The following is a 15,907-nucleotide window of genomic DNA, read 5'->3' as shown; positions in this document are numbered from 1 at the left end:
TCATCATGACTAAAAGGATGATAATTTTGCCGTTTAGAAAAAAATAATTGAAACTACTAGTCATGTAATTTCTTATCATTTCTCTCATAACAAGGCATGCTGTTGACTGACTTGTCTTACTGGCAGATGGGTTGGTGTTCTGCATCATGATGTTAGTAAACATGAGGCCATTGCTCTTCTCAGGCTTCACCTCTGCACACCCAAATCGCTCCTTCCAATAAGAAGGAAGGATTGGAAAATACCAGGGAGCTGCCATACCATATGTCCCTGGAATAAAAATGTATCAGGAAAAGTGAGTTTTAGTTGACTGTTAACATTAAATATCAGAAACGAAACAGTAGATCCTATGTATGGTTTAGGAAGTAGTTTCATTCATTCATTCATTTATTTATTTATTTGAGACGGAGTCTTACTCTGTCAACCAGGCTGGAGTACAGTGGCATGATCTCGGCTCACTGTAACATACACCCCTCCAGGTTTAAGGAATTCTCTGCCTCAGCCTCTGGAGTAGCTGGGATTACAGATGCGTGCCACCACGCTCAGCTGATTTTTTTTTGTTTTTTGGTTTTTTTTGTATTTTTAGTAGAGATGGGGTTTCACCATCTTGGCCAGGCTGGTCTTGAGCTCCTTACCTTGTGATCCACCCTCCTCCCAAAGTGCTGGGATTACAGGCGTGAGCCACCGCGCCCGGCCTTATTTTTTGACACTATATAAAACTAAAAGGTGGTCTCAGTTTCCAAAGTAAAGCAAAAAAAAGATGACTTTTTTGCTCGTTAGTTTTTAAGCAGCTTCATTTACATTTACTAAAACTTATCTAACTGTACACTTATTGTAATGGAAAAAGCCACTATATAGCTATGAAATAAATGCTACAAGTTGTGATTTTACAGTGATAAGACTAGTTCAGATCCAGATTCTGGGTTTCCAACCCAGAAAATGCCACAGTTTAATCCCCAATAAGGGTCTAAACAGACATGTATAGACATATTCATCCATGACTGAAAGGATAATTTTGCCATTTAGAAAAACATAATTAAAACTATTAGTCATATAATTTCATATCATTTCTCTCATAACAATGCATGCTGTTGGCCTACTTGTCTTCCTATTGTAAGTGTACAGGTAGGTAAGTTTTAGTTAATGTATGAAGTTGTGCAATTCAATATTAGAACATTTCTATAACTCAAAAAATGTGTCTCATGCCCATTTGCAGATAATCCCTGCTCCCACCCCACATCCCACACAATCATTGATCTGCCTTCTGTCTCTATCTATTCGTCTTTCACAAAGATCTTACGTAAATGAAATCATGTTCTTTTATTCATTTATAACATCAAAAAATACATAAATATAAGTAGGGCTAAATGGAAAACTATCTAAGCATGTTAGAAAGGATGACTGAGACCTAGAAGGTCTTCTTCCTTTAGAATCTAGTAAATTCTCCTTAGAATTAGGAGATTTGGTTTTTCCCTTATAATATCTCACACTCCTATTTAGAGAGACTGGATTGATTTGACACTATTCTAAGCTTCTTAATTCACTCCATCTTTTAAAGGAATATCTGAGAGGAAATTTAGCAGTATATTATCTCATCCTGAAAATTTTTTGTTAGCTTTGGGATTTGAGTATTTCTTTTTGGAGATTATATATGGCAAATAAGATTTTTTTTAATTAAAAAAAAATTAAAGGCCAGGCATGGTGGCTCATGCCTGTAATCCCAGCACTTTGGGAGGCCAAGGTGGGCAGATCACTTGAGATCAGGAGCTCAAGAACAGCCTGGCTAACATGGTGAAACCCCAGCTCTATTAAAAATACAAAAATTAGCTAGGCGTGGTGGCACATGCCTATAATCCCAGCCACTTGGGAGGCTGAGGCAGGAGAATCACTTAAATCCAGGATGTGGAGGTTGCAGTGAGCCAAGATCACATCACTGCACTCCAGCCTGGGCAACAGAGGGAGACTCCATCTCAAAAAAAAAAAAAAAAATTATTTTTTAATTTAAAAAAATTGTACAAATAAAATATTAGAACACATTATTAGTTGATTTATGTTGAAGTTACACATAAAAAGCATATATCTGTAGGAAGCATATTCATACCTGGGAAGACATTCCTGACATACCAAGCAATAAGGAAATAAATGAAAGAGTCAGCTAGGATTAGACAGCACAGCCAGCCAAATGAGGTGGTGTCATCCTGAACTGGGGAGCTGTACATATTTTCCCACTGAAGACCTAAAAAGTGAACATAAGTGTTTATTCTTCTGTGACACACAGCACAGTTGTGAAAGATAAAATCCAGTTTTAAAGAAAGGGGACCCACCAATGCCCTGTTCTTCATATCGTGCAATGTATTGGCTTGCATAACTGAATGCTGTTGGGGACAGCAGGCTCTGTGAAGAAAGGAAACAGCAATGATAGTTCTTGCAGATTTCATGTATTTCACCCAGAGGGATCCTAAAATACTTAAAAGTTTGGACATTTGTATAGATAAAATTGCTGCTCATTCTCTAAGCAAATTTAAAAATACAGCAGTCCCTTACCAACCACGCTACAACTGTGAAGGAAGAGCAGAGGGAACAGCAGAAAACAAAAACAGGAAAATTACAACTTGTAACCATTCATTAAAAAATCAAAATATACATTTGAACTCATTAAACGTTGCTTGACAAGTAATAAAATAGGTAATTATGGAGTAATTCAGTATTAAGACTAAAATTTACTGAAAACATTAAGGGCCAGAAGGTGTTTTCACTCCATACATTTATTTCAGGTATAGAAGTATTATGAATAAAAATATACTAAAATATCAGTTGATTGAATACTGATAATTGCAACAAATTAGAAATTTAAATATTGTTTGAACCCAAAGTTGTCAATACTAGATAAAGTTATTCATTACTTTTTATTTCCATAAATAGCAAAGTTTTAATATGATGAAATTTGCTTCTGCTTTCTAAATTTCAGTCAGTAATCTTAATGCTTTAATTAAAATTCTTAAAATAATGTAGTGCTTCTGAATTGAAAAGGCAGAAAAGAATTTAAGGTTGATTATATGCTGTCGGTGCATTTGTCTTTACACATTTAAGCTATATTGTATGTCATGAGAACCGTGAGAATTGTTCACATATGAGAATAATTCCAATACCAGAGGCTCCAAGATGTTTCAGGAATTGGACCAGAGAGAAGTCAGAATTCTTGACGACCTCTGAAACATGATGTATGACATTTTAACTGTTCTTTCTTTAGGAACTATTTCTTAACAGTATCACATATCATGGTTTTGTAAGCTCTTCATTGTCTTGTATGGTATACAATGATGTAGGAAAAGCTATCATTAGGACATTGAGCTTAGTTTGCTTTCACTGAATTTCAAATTTAGATAAGCGAACTTCCAGTTTGAGAATCCAAAAATAAGCAAACAAACAAACAAAAATGGGTCATTTCCCACTCTGCCATTCCAACAGTTGACTTACCATGAACACTTTGACTACATAGCTCAACTCATTCTCTACTGTAACCAGAACAATAAATGGAAAGAAGGCAATGATGTAGATGAGGCTTCCAATCAGAGCTGCGATGTTGGTGTTGTTGAAGAAGACACTGATAAGATAGCTCATGGCAATAACCGAGAAGCTGTAGTCCGAAAAATACAGGAACAAAATGAACCCATTTGTTTTAGGAAGAATATTGCCAAGCTTGAGTATAATGATGAGGATCACGATGGTAACCAGCAAAAATCCGACACTCTCTATAAGCCAGGCAAAAAAATGGCTGCAGGAGTTGACACCCATCATCTTCATGTACTGTAAGAAGAAAAAATGTGAGGTGCTTGTTATGCTGATATTCTCCCAGATAAAAATTATTCCCTGTATTATGTTGAAATGTCATGATAGTCTCTCTATGTATGGAACTAGGCATTTTAATCATTTACATAAATCAAGAATTTATCCATGCTTGCTATGTGAAATATGCCTATATAAACCAGAACATCTTAGATTATTTGTTCACAGAATGGCACAATATAATAAACAATTTGGATGGTGAGGGTTTGTTTAATTACAGTTCCACTTGATAATTGTTATCCAGCTGACATCTCTAGATTAAACCAATTTAGAATAGATTATCAAATTTATGGTATCCTCTGAATAATTTTACATGATTTTGACATTTGTGCAGGCATGAGCATTTCAAGCTGGTGAAAAACCATGGCTTAACTACTAGTTCAATGTAGAGACTGAGCTCATAAAAATCCATAATTTTTTTTTAATAAACACTAATGAACAACACAATCAGTATATATGTTCCTGAGAGAAACAGTATACCTGATTCCTAAGAATTTAAAACACAGAAACTTAAGAGAGATCTTCCACCTTTAGCTATAGCCTTCCCATCCTTAACACTTACTGGCAGTCTGGGTCAATATTTGTCATCCTTGTTTTCCAAAACGCCATTTATACATTCATAATAAACTCATGTATCTGAGATCCTCTATACCTCTCTCTTTTTTTTTTTTTTTTTTTTTTTGAGACGGAGTCTCGCTCTGTCGCCCAGGCTGGAGTGCAGTGGCCGGATCTCAGCTCACTGCACGCTCCGCCTCCCGGGTTCACGCCATTCTCCTGCCTCAGCCTCCCGAGTAGCTGGGACTACAGGCGCCTGCCACCTCGCCCGGCTAGTTTTTTGTATATTTTAGTAGAGACGGGGTTTCACCGTGTTAGCCAGGATGGTCTCGATCTCCTGACCTCGTGATCCGCCCGTCTCGGCCTCCCAAAGTGCTGGGATTACAGGCTTGAGCCACCGCGCCCGGCCCTCTATACCTCTCTCTCAACTGATATTCTTTGATACCTCAGTGATATCCCCAGAGGCCAAGGCATTCCACAAGGTAGAAAAATAAACCAGCACAATCTATTTGCGCATTAACTCAAAAGGATTCTGAAAGATTTAAAGTCCCCTGGGAACATCACACACCTGGGCCTGTCGTGGGGTGGGGGGCTAGGGGAGGGATAGCTTTAGGAGAAATACCTAATGTAGATGACAGGTTGATGAGTGCAGCAAACCACCATGGCACGTGTATACCTATGTAACAAACCTGCACGCTGTGCACATATATCCCAGAACTTAAAGTATAACAAAAAAGTAATAAAAATTAAAATTGAAAAAAAAAAAAAAAAGATGTAAAGTCCTGTGGACCTTGGTTTGTTTGAATTTTGTGACACGTACTTTGGTGTAACCTGGATATCCTGGTTTCCAGTTTTAACAATTCATGATTAATGTTAAGCCTATGAACCTAGTATCCTTTAAAAAAAAAAAAAAAGGAACAAAAGAAATCTCCACTAACAGGCCAGGCGCAGTGGCTCACACCTGTAATCCCAACTGTTTGGGAGGCCGAGGCCAACGGATCACCTGAGGTCAGGAGTTCGAGACCAGCCAGGCCAAAATGGCAAAACCCCATCTCTACTAAAAATACAAAAATTAGCCAGCCATGGTGGCAGGCACCTGTAATCCCAGCTACTCAGGAGGCTGAGACAGGAGAATAGCTTGAACCCAGGAGGCAGAGGTTGCAGTGAGCCAAGATCATGCCATTGCAGTCCAGCCTGAGAGAAAATAATGAAACTGTCTCCAAAAAAAAAAGAAAAGAAAAGAAAGAAAAAGAAATTTCCACTAACAGCTTTATAACCCAATTTTTTCTTTCTTCAAAATCAAGGAGAGTCAATGCCCCACCCCATTAAACCTAACTTTTCCAGGAAAAAAAAAAATAGTGAATGCACTAGAGCTTTTGCTCTACAAGCAAAATAGTGAATTTTACTTTTTGCTTTTGTAACATCACATTTCGATAACTCTGCTGCTCCAGTTGTTACCAGGGAAACAGCTACCTGGCTGCCAACAGTCTAAGCTGTGGGCTTTAAGCTAATCACCACTGAGAAAGAGCCTGTGACTTTCCCTCTTAACTTTGCCCTTTTTCTCACCGTATTCTCTCCCTAATGTGTTTCTCCTCCGAGACCCTGTCACCATTTGTAGTAAAGACTCAACCTATGCTTCTGTGGTTCCATGGAAAGTATGGATCAAAGTAGCATGAAGCACAGGTCACTATGGAAAGTTTCCCCAATTGCTACACATGCTATCACTGAAAACAAAATTACATTTTAGTGTGAAAAAGACCTCAGATATCTTATTCCAGCAATTCTTTGCGTGCACCCTACCCCATTTGAAAAAAATACTGTGTCATGTTTGGTGACTATTTCAGAGGTATTCACCTGTTCCAATATGATATGTTAGTCCTTTTTATTTCCCTTTCCTACTATTTGTATTTTCATATTTTTATGCCTATTTGAATATAATTAAGTGGGGGAGTTATGGAACCTACATTACTACTTCCCAAGCTGATATTTACCACAACTTTATGTAGCCTATACAAACATATTTCCCCCCAGTGGCAACATATGTACGTAGGGCACAATGTCAATGTATTTCCCAAGGTGGTTTATAAAATATCTAGACCGTATCAAGGCCACAAAATAAAGCTGATGTCGTGTGTATAAACATGATTTTCTTCCCTGACAATTGATAGCTTTCTATAAATCACTTATATATTGAGAATATTCTTCATTCCTAGACTTGTTAAAAGATAATTTGGCAGGCTTGAATACCAGGACTAACGGTATTTAATCAATGTAATTTTGAAATTTTTGATACTCAAGATCAGATTCAAGTCCCAGGAATTTGTAAAAGTTAGATACTGATCATTTTGCTTTTTCCTGAAACAGGGTGAGTTAGGTGCTTCCAAAAGCATTCGCTATTTAACATTGTAGCATGAAACTTCAATGTGAAACTTCAGGATTTTACACCACGAGGAAAACAGCTGCTATTCATAAAGAGAAAGAGCAGTGAGAGCATATAAGTCATCCACAAATTATCCAGATTCACTGCCAACTTTGTTGTAATAAACAAGATCAAACTTGCTGATGGAAGGGGGCCCACCGAGAGCGGCCGGCTGTGCTTTCTTGGATGCCATTAGTTCCTCCTCAAAGTGACAGATGTCAGGTGCCAGCTTTGTAATCAGAGAGTCACTTGTCTCAAGCCTCCCAAACCTGCCAGAGCAATTCATCAATATCTGATAACCTGTTGCTCAAAGAAAACCCCTCTGCATAGTGGCCAAAGTCTGCCCAGTTCACAGGAGAGAATAAGAAAGAGATTCTAGAAGAGTTTGGATAAATAATCAGAGAGTCACTTGTCTCAAGCCTCCCAAACCTGCCAGAGCAATTCATCAATATCTGATAACCTGTTGCTCAAAGAAAACCCCTCTGCATAGTGGCCAAAGTCTGCCCAGTTTACAGGAGAGAATAAGAAAGAAATTCTAGAAGAGTTGCCACATTCATGAGAAGCTTACGCACAGGGATTGACGTAAATACTGTCAAGAAAAGAAATCAGAAATACTCATATATTTACTTGATAGCAATATCTTCATTGAATTCCGCAGAATGTCAAGTACTAACTCATAAGGAATAATAACATTTTCTACCTCAATTTCTATAATTCTATTAACAATAGACATTTATATTATTGGGTTTTTTAGTATAGTATAAAGGATGTTGTGACCATTACTGGAAACGTTTCAAATTCCCACTGGTGGGGTGGATTAGTGTATGTCAGGAAAGCACAAAAAATTGTTTAATGTGAAGCACTAGGAGACTAAAAAATCTTTGTGTAATTATTGGTAACATCTCTGCGGCCCACATATATTTTAGGTTACCTGGCTGAACTGAGAGAATGACTCCAAAATTCTGTCTCCAACAAAATATCAGCACTGAAAGTCCCATAGATGACTTACATTAGATCAAACAGATGAATCGAACTCATAAACCATGAAAATAATGAGAAAAAAATACTCTTCTGTATGTGTTATGAAATCAGATTTGTATAGCTTTATTATTTTAATTTTTAAAAGCAAAGTGCAGAACAAAACCCAATCAAAAGGCATTTTTAAAGTACTTTTTTTATACTATGGGCTTACTTTAATAAGTAAACTTATTGGATTTGTGCTAATTTATTTAACAAGGTAAAGAGATTCGTGGAATCATACCATAATGAAGTCAAAGATAAGTGGCTTCATTGAGATACCAATTAACTTGGTTTTCTTGCCAGGATTGAGAATAATTATAGAAGGAAAAGGGGAGAATATTGATTTTATTTACCTTTTTTGTTTAATTTGAATGATAAAAAAGTAGGACTTGGGCAGCTTTAGACTTTATCAGAATATAAAAAGATGGTATTAAAAAGTGAGTTTGAGTTTCTGGTAGCTTAAGAGATTATCCATCATCATCTGCAAATGTCCTTAGAAATCTATGTTATTAAAGTAAAACTAAGGGTGAAGGTAGCTATGATCTGGAAGACGATTGGTTGGAAGTCAAAATACTTCCGTTCTACTGCCAGATCTACCATTAACTAGCTCCAAGGTCTTCAGCAAGTCACTTCTCACTTTCTGAGCTGAACCTTATATCTTTAAAAAGGAGTTTAGATGAGAACTGTGGGCAGTGGAGCGAGGCTGAGCAGGAGGCACGAGGGACATCCCACTCCTTCCACGCCCGCCTCCATCAATTCATTTCATAAACACACCGTATTTCTTCGAATTTAGGACACCGTTGAGGATGTGCCATTATTTTATATGCCACCAAGAAAGAAAGATTACTGCCAAATAAATCATGACACCCTATCAAATGTATTCCAATTTCAGAGGCTTTAAAAATGTGGAGGGGAAATCAATGTCTTAGAATTGATAAAATATGAATAATTGAGCTCCTCCTCTGTTCTGGCAGACAGAGGGAGCTGCATTCTGGAAATAAATGTTGAATGAAGTCTAGATGATCAGACTCAGAGAGTTTAAGAGATTGAGCTCGAGTGTATATGGCTGGCAGAATTGGAATACAAAACCTGACATTCTGATTCCAGGTTCAATGATCTTCCACCATGTCACTTTGACCCCAAGACAAGGGTGGTTAAATTTTAAAGGTAGATGCAGGCCAAATGGAGACACAGAGCTACCAAACAGAAACTGGTTCATAGCTAAAAACATGTCTTTCGCATTTTCAGTTGAGAAATGACTTTTCATTATGCTTTAATATTTTTTGGTGACATACATAGACGTTTTCAGAGAGCATCATCTTCAAACATGAAATAATACAATGTGTGTGTATTGTATACACACGGTTTTATATGCATATATATTTGTATCTATACTGTATGCATACATGCTTCTATTTACTGTTTCTGTCACAAGTAATATTTTTAAGGTAGGTATTAATTTTGAAGTAGAAACAGACTCCGTTTCTGTCACAATTTCTATCTCAAAGGTTTTCTTTACTCTGTGATGATTTGCTTCTGAATACTAAGAACCTGAAAGAAACCTAGAAGGTAGGGGCTTGCAATCATGATTATGGTTGAAGGCATGGATTCAACTTTCTAAATTGGAATTAGAAAACCATTGCATACAGTCCTGAATACAACAGGACTCAAACTAGTTGATGAGAAGTTTAACAAATTATAACTGAAATATAAAAATACAGCTGTGTGGATCAATCAAAATTCAAATAGAAAAGGTAAAAAATGTATGTTTAAATGCTGGGACAGCACTGAAAGCCTAATGCTGAACTAACAGAAATATGAAGTAGCAACTTGTATCTTACAGGGAGAAATGACCAATTGTCTAAAAGCATTGTCAAGGTAAGTCTGAAAAGGACAAGTGGATGAACAGGTTCCTCTGACCTCATTATTTCAGAATTCAGCCAGCCCTTGCAATAATTATTGTGCCCCAGTTTTGAAATGTTTCATCTTTGTTTCCACTCCATGAGTGAGTATAAGAATGGACTCATTATGGGATCAGTAGATAAAATAATTTCGACTCAAATACAATCTAAAAACCACATAATGCTTTATCATCAATCCTAAAAAGAAGTAAGATATTTTGGATTTGGGGTTAATGATGAAGAACGTGCCCAGAAAGAGGTCATGCTTCACACTCTTGTTTCTGTCTTCCATTGTGATATGGTTATTAACCCAATCAGTAGCATAACATGAAATTCTTAGTTTCTATAAGTCAGGAGTCAGTGGGAAATGAAGAAGGTAACTGAAGAAGACAAGATATACTGGAAAGAGAATTTTCTTTGTGACAGCCAAAATAAGCCATACATCTATGTCTATGTTTATAGCTCTATCTAGATCTACATTTGGGTTATTTTAGTTACCATGCCAACAATCTCTCTGCCTGAACAGTTGTTATTGTTGTTATTTAAACTTCCTCTGTTAGATCATAAGTCCTATAGGTAATTTCTTGGGCAAAAAAATTACTCTAAGAATTATCGTTGTACTCATATTTTATTCAGATTTTGTTTTTCAAAAGTACTTATTGACTTTTATGTCACTTTTTGAGAAAATAAAATATTGCCTTATCAGCTGCTTTTGTGATTTGTAAAAGATTTTCCTTTCTGTTTAATTCACAAGGGATAAGTTAGGCTTTCTGAGTTTATATAGGCATGATGAAAATCGTAGTAATTCTTCTATGAACACGACTTACTCATAACAAGAAGTGATTTTCAACATACCTCATGAAGCCGGAGGTCTTTCTCATAGACAAGCTTTTTTACAAAGGCAGCTATAAATACAACCCAGGCAACCATAAGCACGATTGGAAGAGAATAAGAGACACTGGTTAGGAAGCTGTAAAACAAAAAAAAAGAAAGAAAGAAAAATTCAGTGACCAAAATAATGCCACACTTGCAGAGACTATAATATATAAAGAACTCACTCTCTCTTACATTGAAGTTATGATCCTGTTTTGAAATTGAAAGTATTACCCCATTATTTATGATGCGTGAAGCTGATTTAACCCATGGGTCTGTGGTTTTGGTTTTTTGTTTTTTTTAAGTGTAATGTTTCAAGAGTAAGAAAAAAAGAGAGCTCTGGATTATTAGATAAAATTGACATATTGTTTAAATTGTGTTTGAGTATGTCCTGTCTGGGAAAATAATCACTATATAGATATAATTGCAAGGCTCAAAACCTTTATGTCTAAACTAAATTCTTATCTAAAAGGCAAATTTAAAATGAGATGATTGTTTTACCTAACTAAAAGCTATATCTTCCAAAATTACTGTATTTATATCTACTCTTAGGAAGATCATAGTTATTATGAAACTAAATTTCCCAAAATGAAATAAAATCTAAAGCATTCATTTGTTTTTGTTTATTTGTTTGTTTATTTTTTAGTAGATATGGGGTTTCACCATGCTGGCCAGACTGGTCTCAAACTACTGGCCTCAAGTGATCCACCTGCCTTGGCCTCCCAAAGTGCTGGGATGACAGGCATGAGTCACTGTGCCCGGCCCAAAGCATTTGATTTAAAATGCAGACAAAGAACTTGGATTCTTCAAAGTAATGCTCTGGAAGATGCTTTATACATGGTATAGAAATGTCTATTTTGATGATGTGCTAAACTAGAGAATCACTGAAGACATCCTCAAGCCCCAGGTGTGTTCCTCAATGTCCTGCCCATGATGCCTGAAAATTAAATTGGAGTGGTTCTCAGAGCACCCAAAGAGATTACTAAAACACAAGTTGCTGGGCCCCAGCTTCTGATTTATTATATCTGGGTGGGGCCATGTATTTGCATTTTAAACAACTTCCCAGATGATACTAATGCTGCTGGTCCAGAGACCACACCTTAGTAGTCATGGTTCTGACAATTGATACCCTTATTTGCGCGGAGGCAAAGGCAGTAGATGTCGATGAAAGATTCCAAGTTGCTCTGTTTATATGCTGGGCTCCACTAAAGCTTTCACTTGGAGAAAGGTCCCAAGGCCATTTCCTTTTTTAATCTACAAGGCTAAAAAAATTACCTCCAAGTACTCCAAGAAAAATGTAAATATTAATGAAGCATGAGATCACTATAATTCAGTATCACTTTAGCATGCAGAAGTGTGTCATTATCAGAGAGATGAGGTGTTTTTTGGTGAGGGAGCAGTGGGAGTTGAGGCCATATTCCATTTTTTTTTTGGTTTGTTTCCTGGCAAACTGTATGGCATGGGGTAGGCATTTAAAGAATACTTCTTGAATGAATTTTGTTTGGGTTCTGGTGCAGCCTTAAAGTGATTTCTGGATTTAGAACTAGGCAAAGGCCTTCATTCATTAGCAACAAATTCCCTGTAATGTTTCTTCCAAGTGATAGTGTATTTTAGGTTTGGTCTAGTATAAAACAGAAATGCTGGTCTTATAAACAGAAGGATCACTGTAGTACCAGTTATATTATCTTGGGCAAGTTAATTAGCCTTTCTGGATTTCAGTTTTCTCATCTGGAAAGTATGGACAATAATTCCTGCTCCTACTTATGAGGTTGTTGGGTGAAACAAATAAAATAATATATGTGAAATCATTTTATATGCAACAGTTTATATGTGTGTAAGGCATTATGAACATATTGCCATAAAGAATACAGACTGCACTTATTCTTTAAAGAAACATCCAGGTACCCACCATCCTAGGTACCAAAATTTATAAGGGGAACAAATGAGCAGGTAACTAGATAAGAATTTTAACTTAATTGACCCCATAGATCTTCCTAATCTGTGCAAGCCATTGCAGTTCACACATAGTTCAGGCAGCAAAGTCCCCTCCACAACAGCCTCCACAACAGCCAGCTAACCTTGACAGTCCACTTGATGGAATCCTTACCTGCTTCCTCATGCTACTGTTGCACTGGGTCACATTACCTCATCTCATTTATAACTCTTGAAGTAGTCAAGGGAGACAGAAGCATTGAAAGAAAGAAAAAAGAAGAGAAAAGAAAAAGCCAATACCATTTGAATTGTATATAAACTGCAATAACTGGATTGCGTAGCATGTTCAATTCCTTTAAACTAATAATCAGCCTCAAGCTTTTATATAGGAAGGTGAACTTGAAAAACGTAATCCACTTATTTTTTTAACCATCTACAGAGTGAAGGAAGCATTCAGTGCTACCCAACTGGCAGATTTCTTGAACATTCAAATTGAATTGTCTAAAAGCATTATTGTTACTTCTTTATTCATCGAGGAAAACCACTTTAGATATGGAGGATTCCTAGCAAATGAACTGATAGTACATGAAAGTCTCAGGCAGCACAATATTTATCTCAAATAGTTGATAAAAATGTGTTCAAGATTTCTTTTTTCAATTATTTGTTTTCTTAAAGTTGATCATGTGCTCAGATATTTTAAAATCCAATTTGGGAGTTGGAAGGGATTGTAAGATGGTCTTGTTCATCCCTTTCATTTGACTAGAGGGAGGTAAGCCCAGTAGACAGTGGGTAACATCAAAATCATGCAGCAGTGTACTCAGGTCTGAAGTCCAATTCTTCCAATTTTAGGGCCAGAATTTTTGGAGAGCTAAGGGTTATTATAGATCATTTGGTAAACACTTTACCATCGTTTTGGTAATGATGAGCAGTTATGATGAAGCTATGCCGTATAGTGTGAACCCTTTTTCAAAACAAGCATATTACAAAGGTTTGGTGAATGTTATTCCTTTCATCTAGAATTCCATTCATCTGAATGAACGGACTGAAGTGAGTTCTTAGAAAAGTTGTTGATCATTAAAAAGGCTGAAAGTGCACACTTACTTGTCTTTCATGAAGCAGGGATAAGGAATTGCTTGAACCTGGACTGCTATTTCCTGGGAGTTCCTTCCAGTTTGCAATTCAATGATTGCTCTTTCAATACTATCCTGTAAATAAATAAAAGCCCTGCCATAGATCTGGTTGTGTGATGGAGAATTGTGTGGCCCTGGGGCCCAAATCTTGGTTCTTAGGCTTCTTGTGGTCTGTGCGGTCTTGAGACTCATGCGGATGGTATATTTTATGACAGGAGGAAGAAAGACATTTTCAGAGTCATAGCCTCTGTGCCAGCTTCTGTTAGAAGGAAGCTTAAAAATAACACCTAAAAATAAAATGGCAACAACAGCAGAAAGGTTATTTTATGGTTGACGTTATTCATTGTTTGGAGAGTACACAGAGGGGACAGCCAAACAGTCAATTGAGTTAGTAATGTGACAGTAGGTTCAGGCTCTTAATTTACAGAAAACATGGTTAATTGGAGGTGTCAACCTCAGAGATTCAAAGCTGGAGTTTAAGAATATAATCACCAACTAAGTAGACAGAATAAATGCATCACTCTAAGCCACTTATTACAATAAAAACACTTTTAGATAAATTATCTTGACTGATTATGAGGATGGACTCAACTTCACTCAAACTATGTAATCCTTTTCAATCTTAAGTACACCAACAAAATTAGACATGCTTAGAAATTACAGTTGGTTGCCTACATGAAAGGTTCTCTTTTCTAAGGACATCAAAGGACCTAATGACCCCCACACTAGTTTTCTGAGTTCTGGATGAAAGACGTGAGGAAAGAATTTGGCCAATTTTAGTACAAAGAGAAGCTCAAACGCTAATAGAATAGCACTTACTTCCAAAGAGTTCATTGCTTTTGTAGAGCCTTTTAGCCTCTCTCTCCATTTCCTCTATGGTTTTTGCTGCCTGAATACGGTCATATAATACACAAGAGGAAATATTTACTGTCAGGGAAGATAGTGTGTTAAGCTGATCAATGATGTCAATGTTGTTCTCTAATTTCAGCCTTAGAATGTCTAAAGAGGCAAAGCAAAAGAGACAAAAAAAAAATTATGGTCTTGATTCTGGTAGTAATTAGATGAAACACTGATTTTTTTGTAAACACTAAACTAGATTATAAATAACGAAAGGCTGCAGAATTTACTCTAAAAATATCTAGTATTCTACACCAAAGAAAATGGGTCATTATGCAAATATTCATTGAGGATCCGAGCTAGTTACAAATACAGTAAACCTACGTTCTAGGAAAGATACAAGATAATTTAAAAATATATTTTGTTACAATTTAGTTAACAAAGAACTAAGACGAATAAATTTTTTAAAATCTATCTACATGTACTTAGGACAAAAAAACTATAAATCCGAGATGCGAGTTTAGAATAAGCTAAACAGAAATGCCTGCTTTGTACATGGAATGTGAATGCACAAATTGAAACAAAGGAAAGTCTATGTAGAGTACATAGGACAAATAAACTATATTATTACATAAGCTGTGATATAGAAACATTTAAGATACCTGAAAATATATACCACATAGTTGTGAATTTCTAATACTGTTTGACTTAAAATCTTATGTGAGTTACTACTTTTGATATCTGTATTAATCTGACAAAATGATCAAGATTTCATTTTAGGTAATTACTCTGGAATAAAGGGGACTTAATTTCTCTTCAATTTTATGATTCTTTGTGAGGAAATCAACTGGGACAAAGAGTAAATATGAAATTGGAAGTTAACAAATCATTTGGCCAATTAAATTTTTACTGACTTGATCATCATGAATATTCAGAAGGCTGTGAATATCATAAATCCCTCCTCACAGAACCCAGACATGTCTCTTACATCGTCCAAAATAGGACTAAATTTCTCACAGAAGACAACTTCTCAAATGCACTTCTCATTAGAATTTAAAGTGAAATGTTTTACTTGATGTAGATGTTGGTGGGGGAGGGGTAAATTGTGGTTGAACAGTGGCCTCCAGCGGCCATTGGAAATCAACACAACACCAAAGAATTATTTAGAAATTCTGGTAGATAGGATCATAAAAACACTTCAAAGGGTCAGTGTCCCCCGAATTCAAACTATATAATCTCTTCAATACTAAGTTACATATGTAATTATACAAGCATAGAGTCTCAATGCTACATTCATTTTAATCTTATTTTAAATTCTAAGCCTCACTTCCTAGTTCAGAAGTTAAAAATGACAAAATTTATATAAGAACTTTTTAGTTTAGCCCTGATATGTTAAT

General features: G+C 36.2%; 1 protein-coding gene across 1 annotated transcript in view; it reads right to left on the bottom strand.

Moving 5' to 3' along the window:
• ABCA12 (ATP binding cassette subfamily A member 12) overlaps positions 1–15,907 on the bottom strand; it is a 214,955-nt gene that overhangs the window by 57,095 nt on the left and 141,953 nt on the right. Inside the window, exons 21-27 of the mRNA XM_033230381.1 lie at positions 14,493–14,672; positions 13,645–13,960; positions 10,594–10,708; positions 3,475–3,804; positions 2,322–2,391; positions 2,099–2,233; positions 121–267 (exon numbers count right to left, since the gene is read on the bottom strand). Coding sequence (XP_033086272.1) covers positions 121–267; positions 2,099–2,233; positions 2,322–2,391; positions 3,475–3,804; positions 10,594–10,708; positions 13,645–13,960; positions 14,493–14,672 — 1,293 coding nt within the window. The remainder of the gene's footprint in view (positions 1–120; positions 268–2,098; positions 2,234–2,321; positions 2,392–3,474; positions 3,805–10,593; positions 10,709–13,644; positions 13,961–14,492; positions 14,673–15,907) is intronic.

The sequence above is a fragment of the Trachypithecus francoisi genome, unplaced genomic scaffold (assembly GCF_009764315.1).
Source record: "Trachypithecus francoisi isolate TF-2019V2 unplaced genomic scaffold, Tfra_2.0 Lachesis_group13, whole genome shotgun sequence".
In the NCBI taxonomy this organism is placed as follows: Eukaryota; Metazoa; Chordata; class Mammalia; order Primates; family Cercopithecidae; genus Trachypithecus; species Trachypithecus francoisi.
This window is presented reverse-complemented; position numbering and strand designations above follow the sequence as displayed.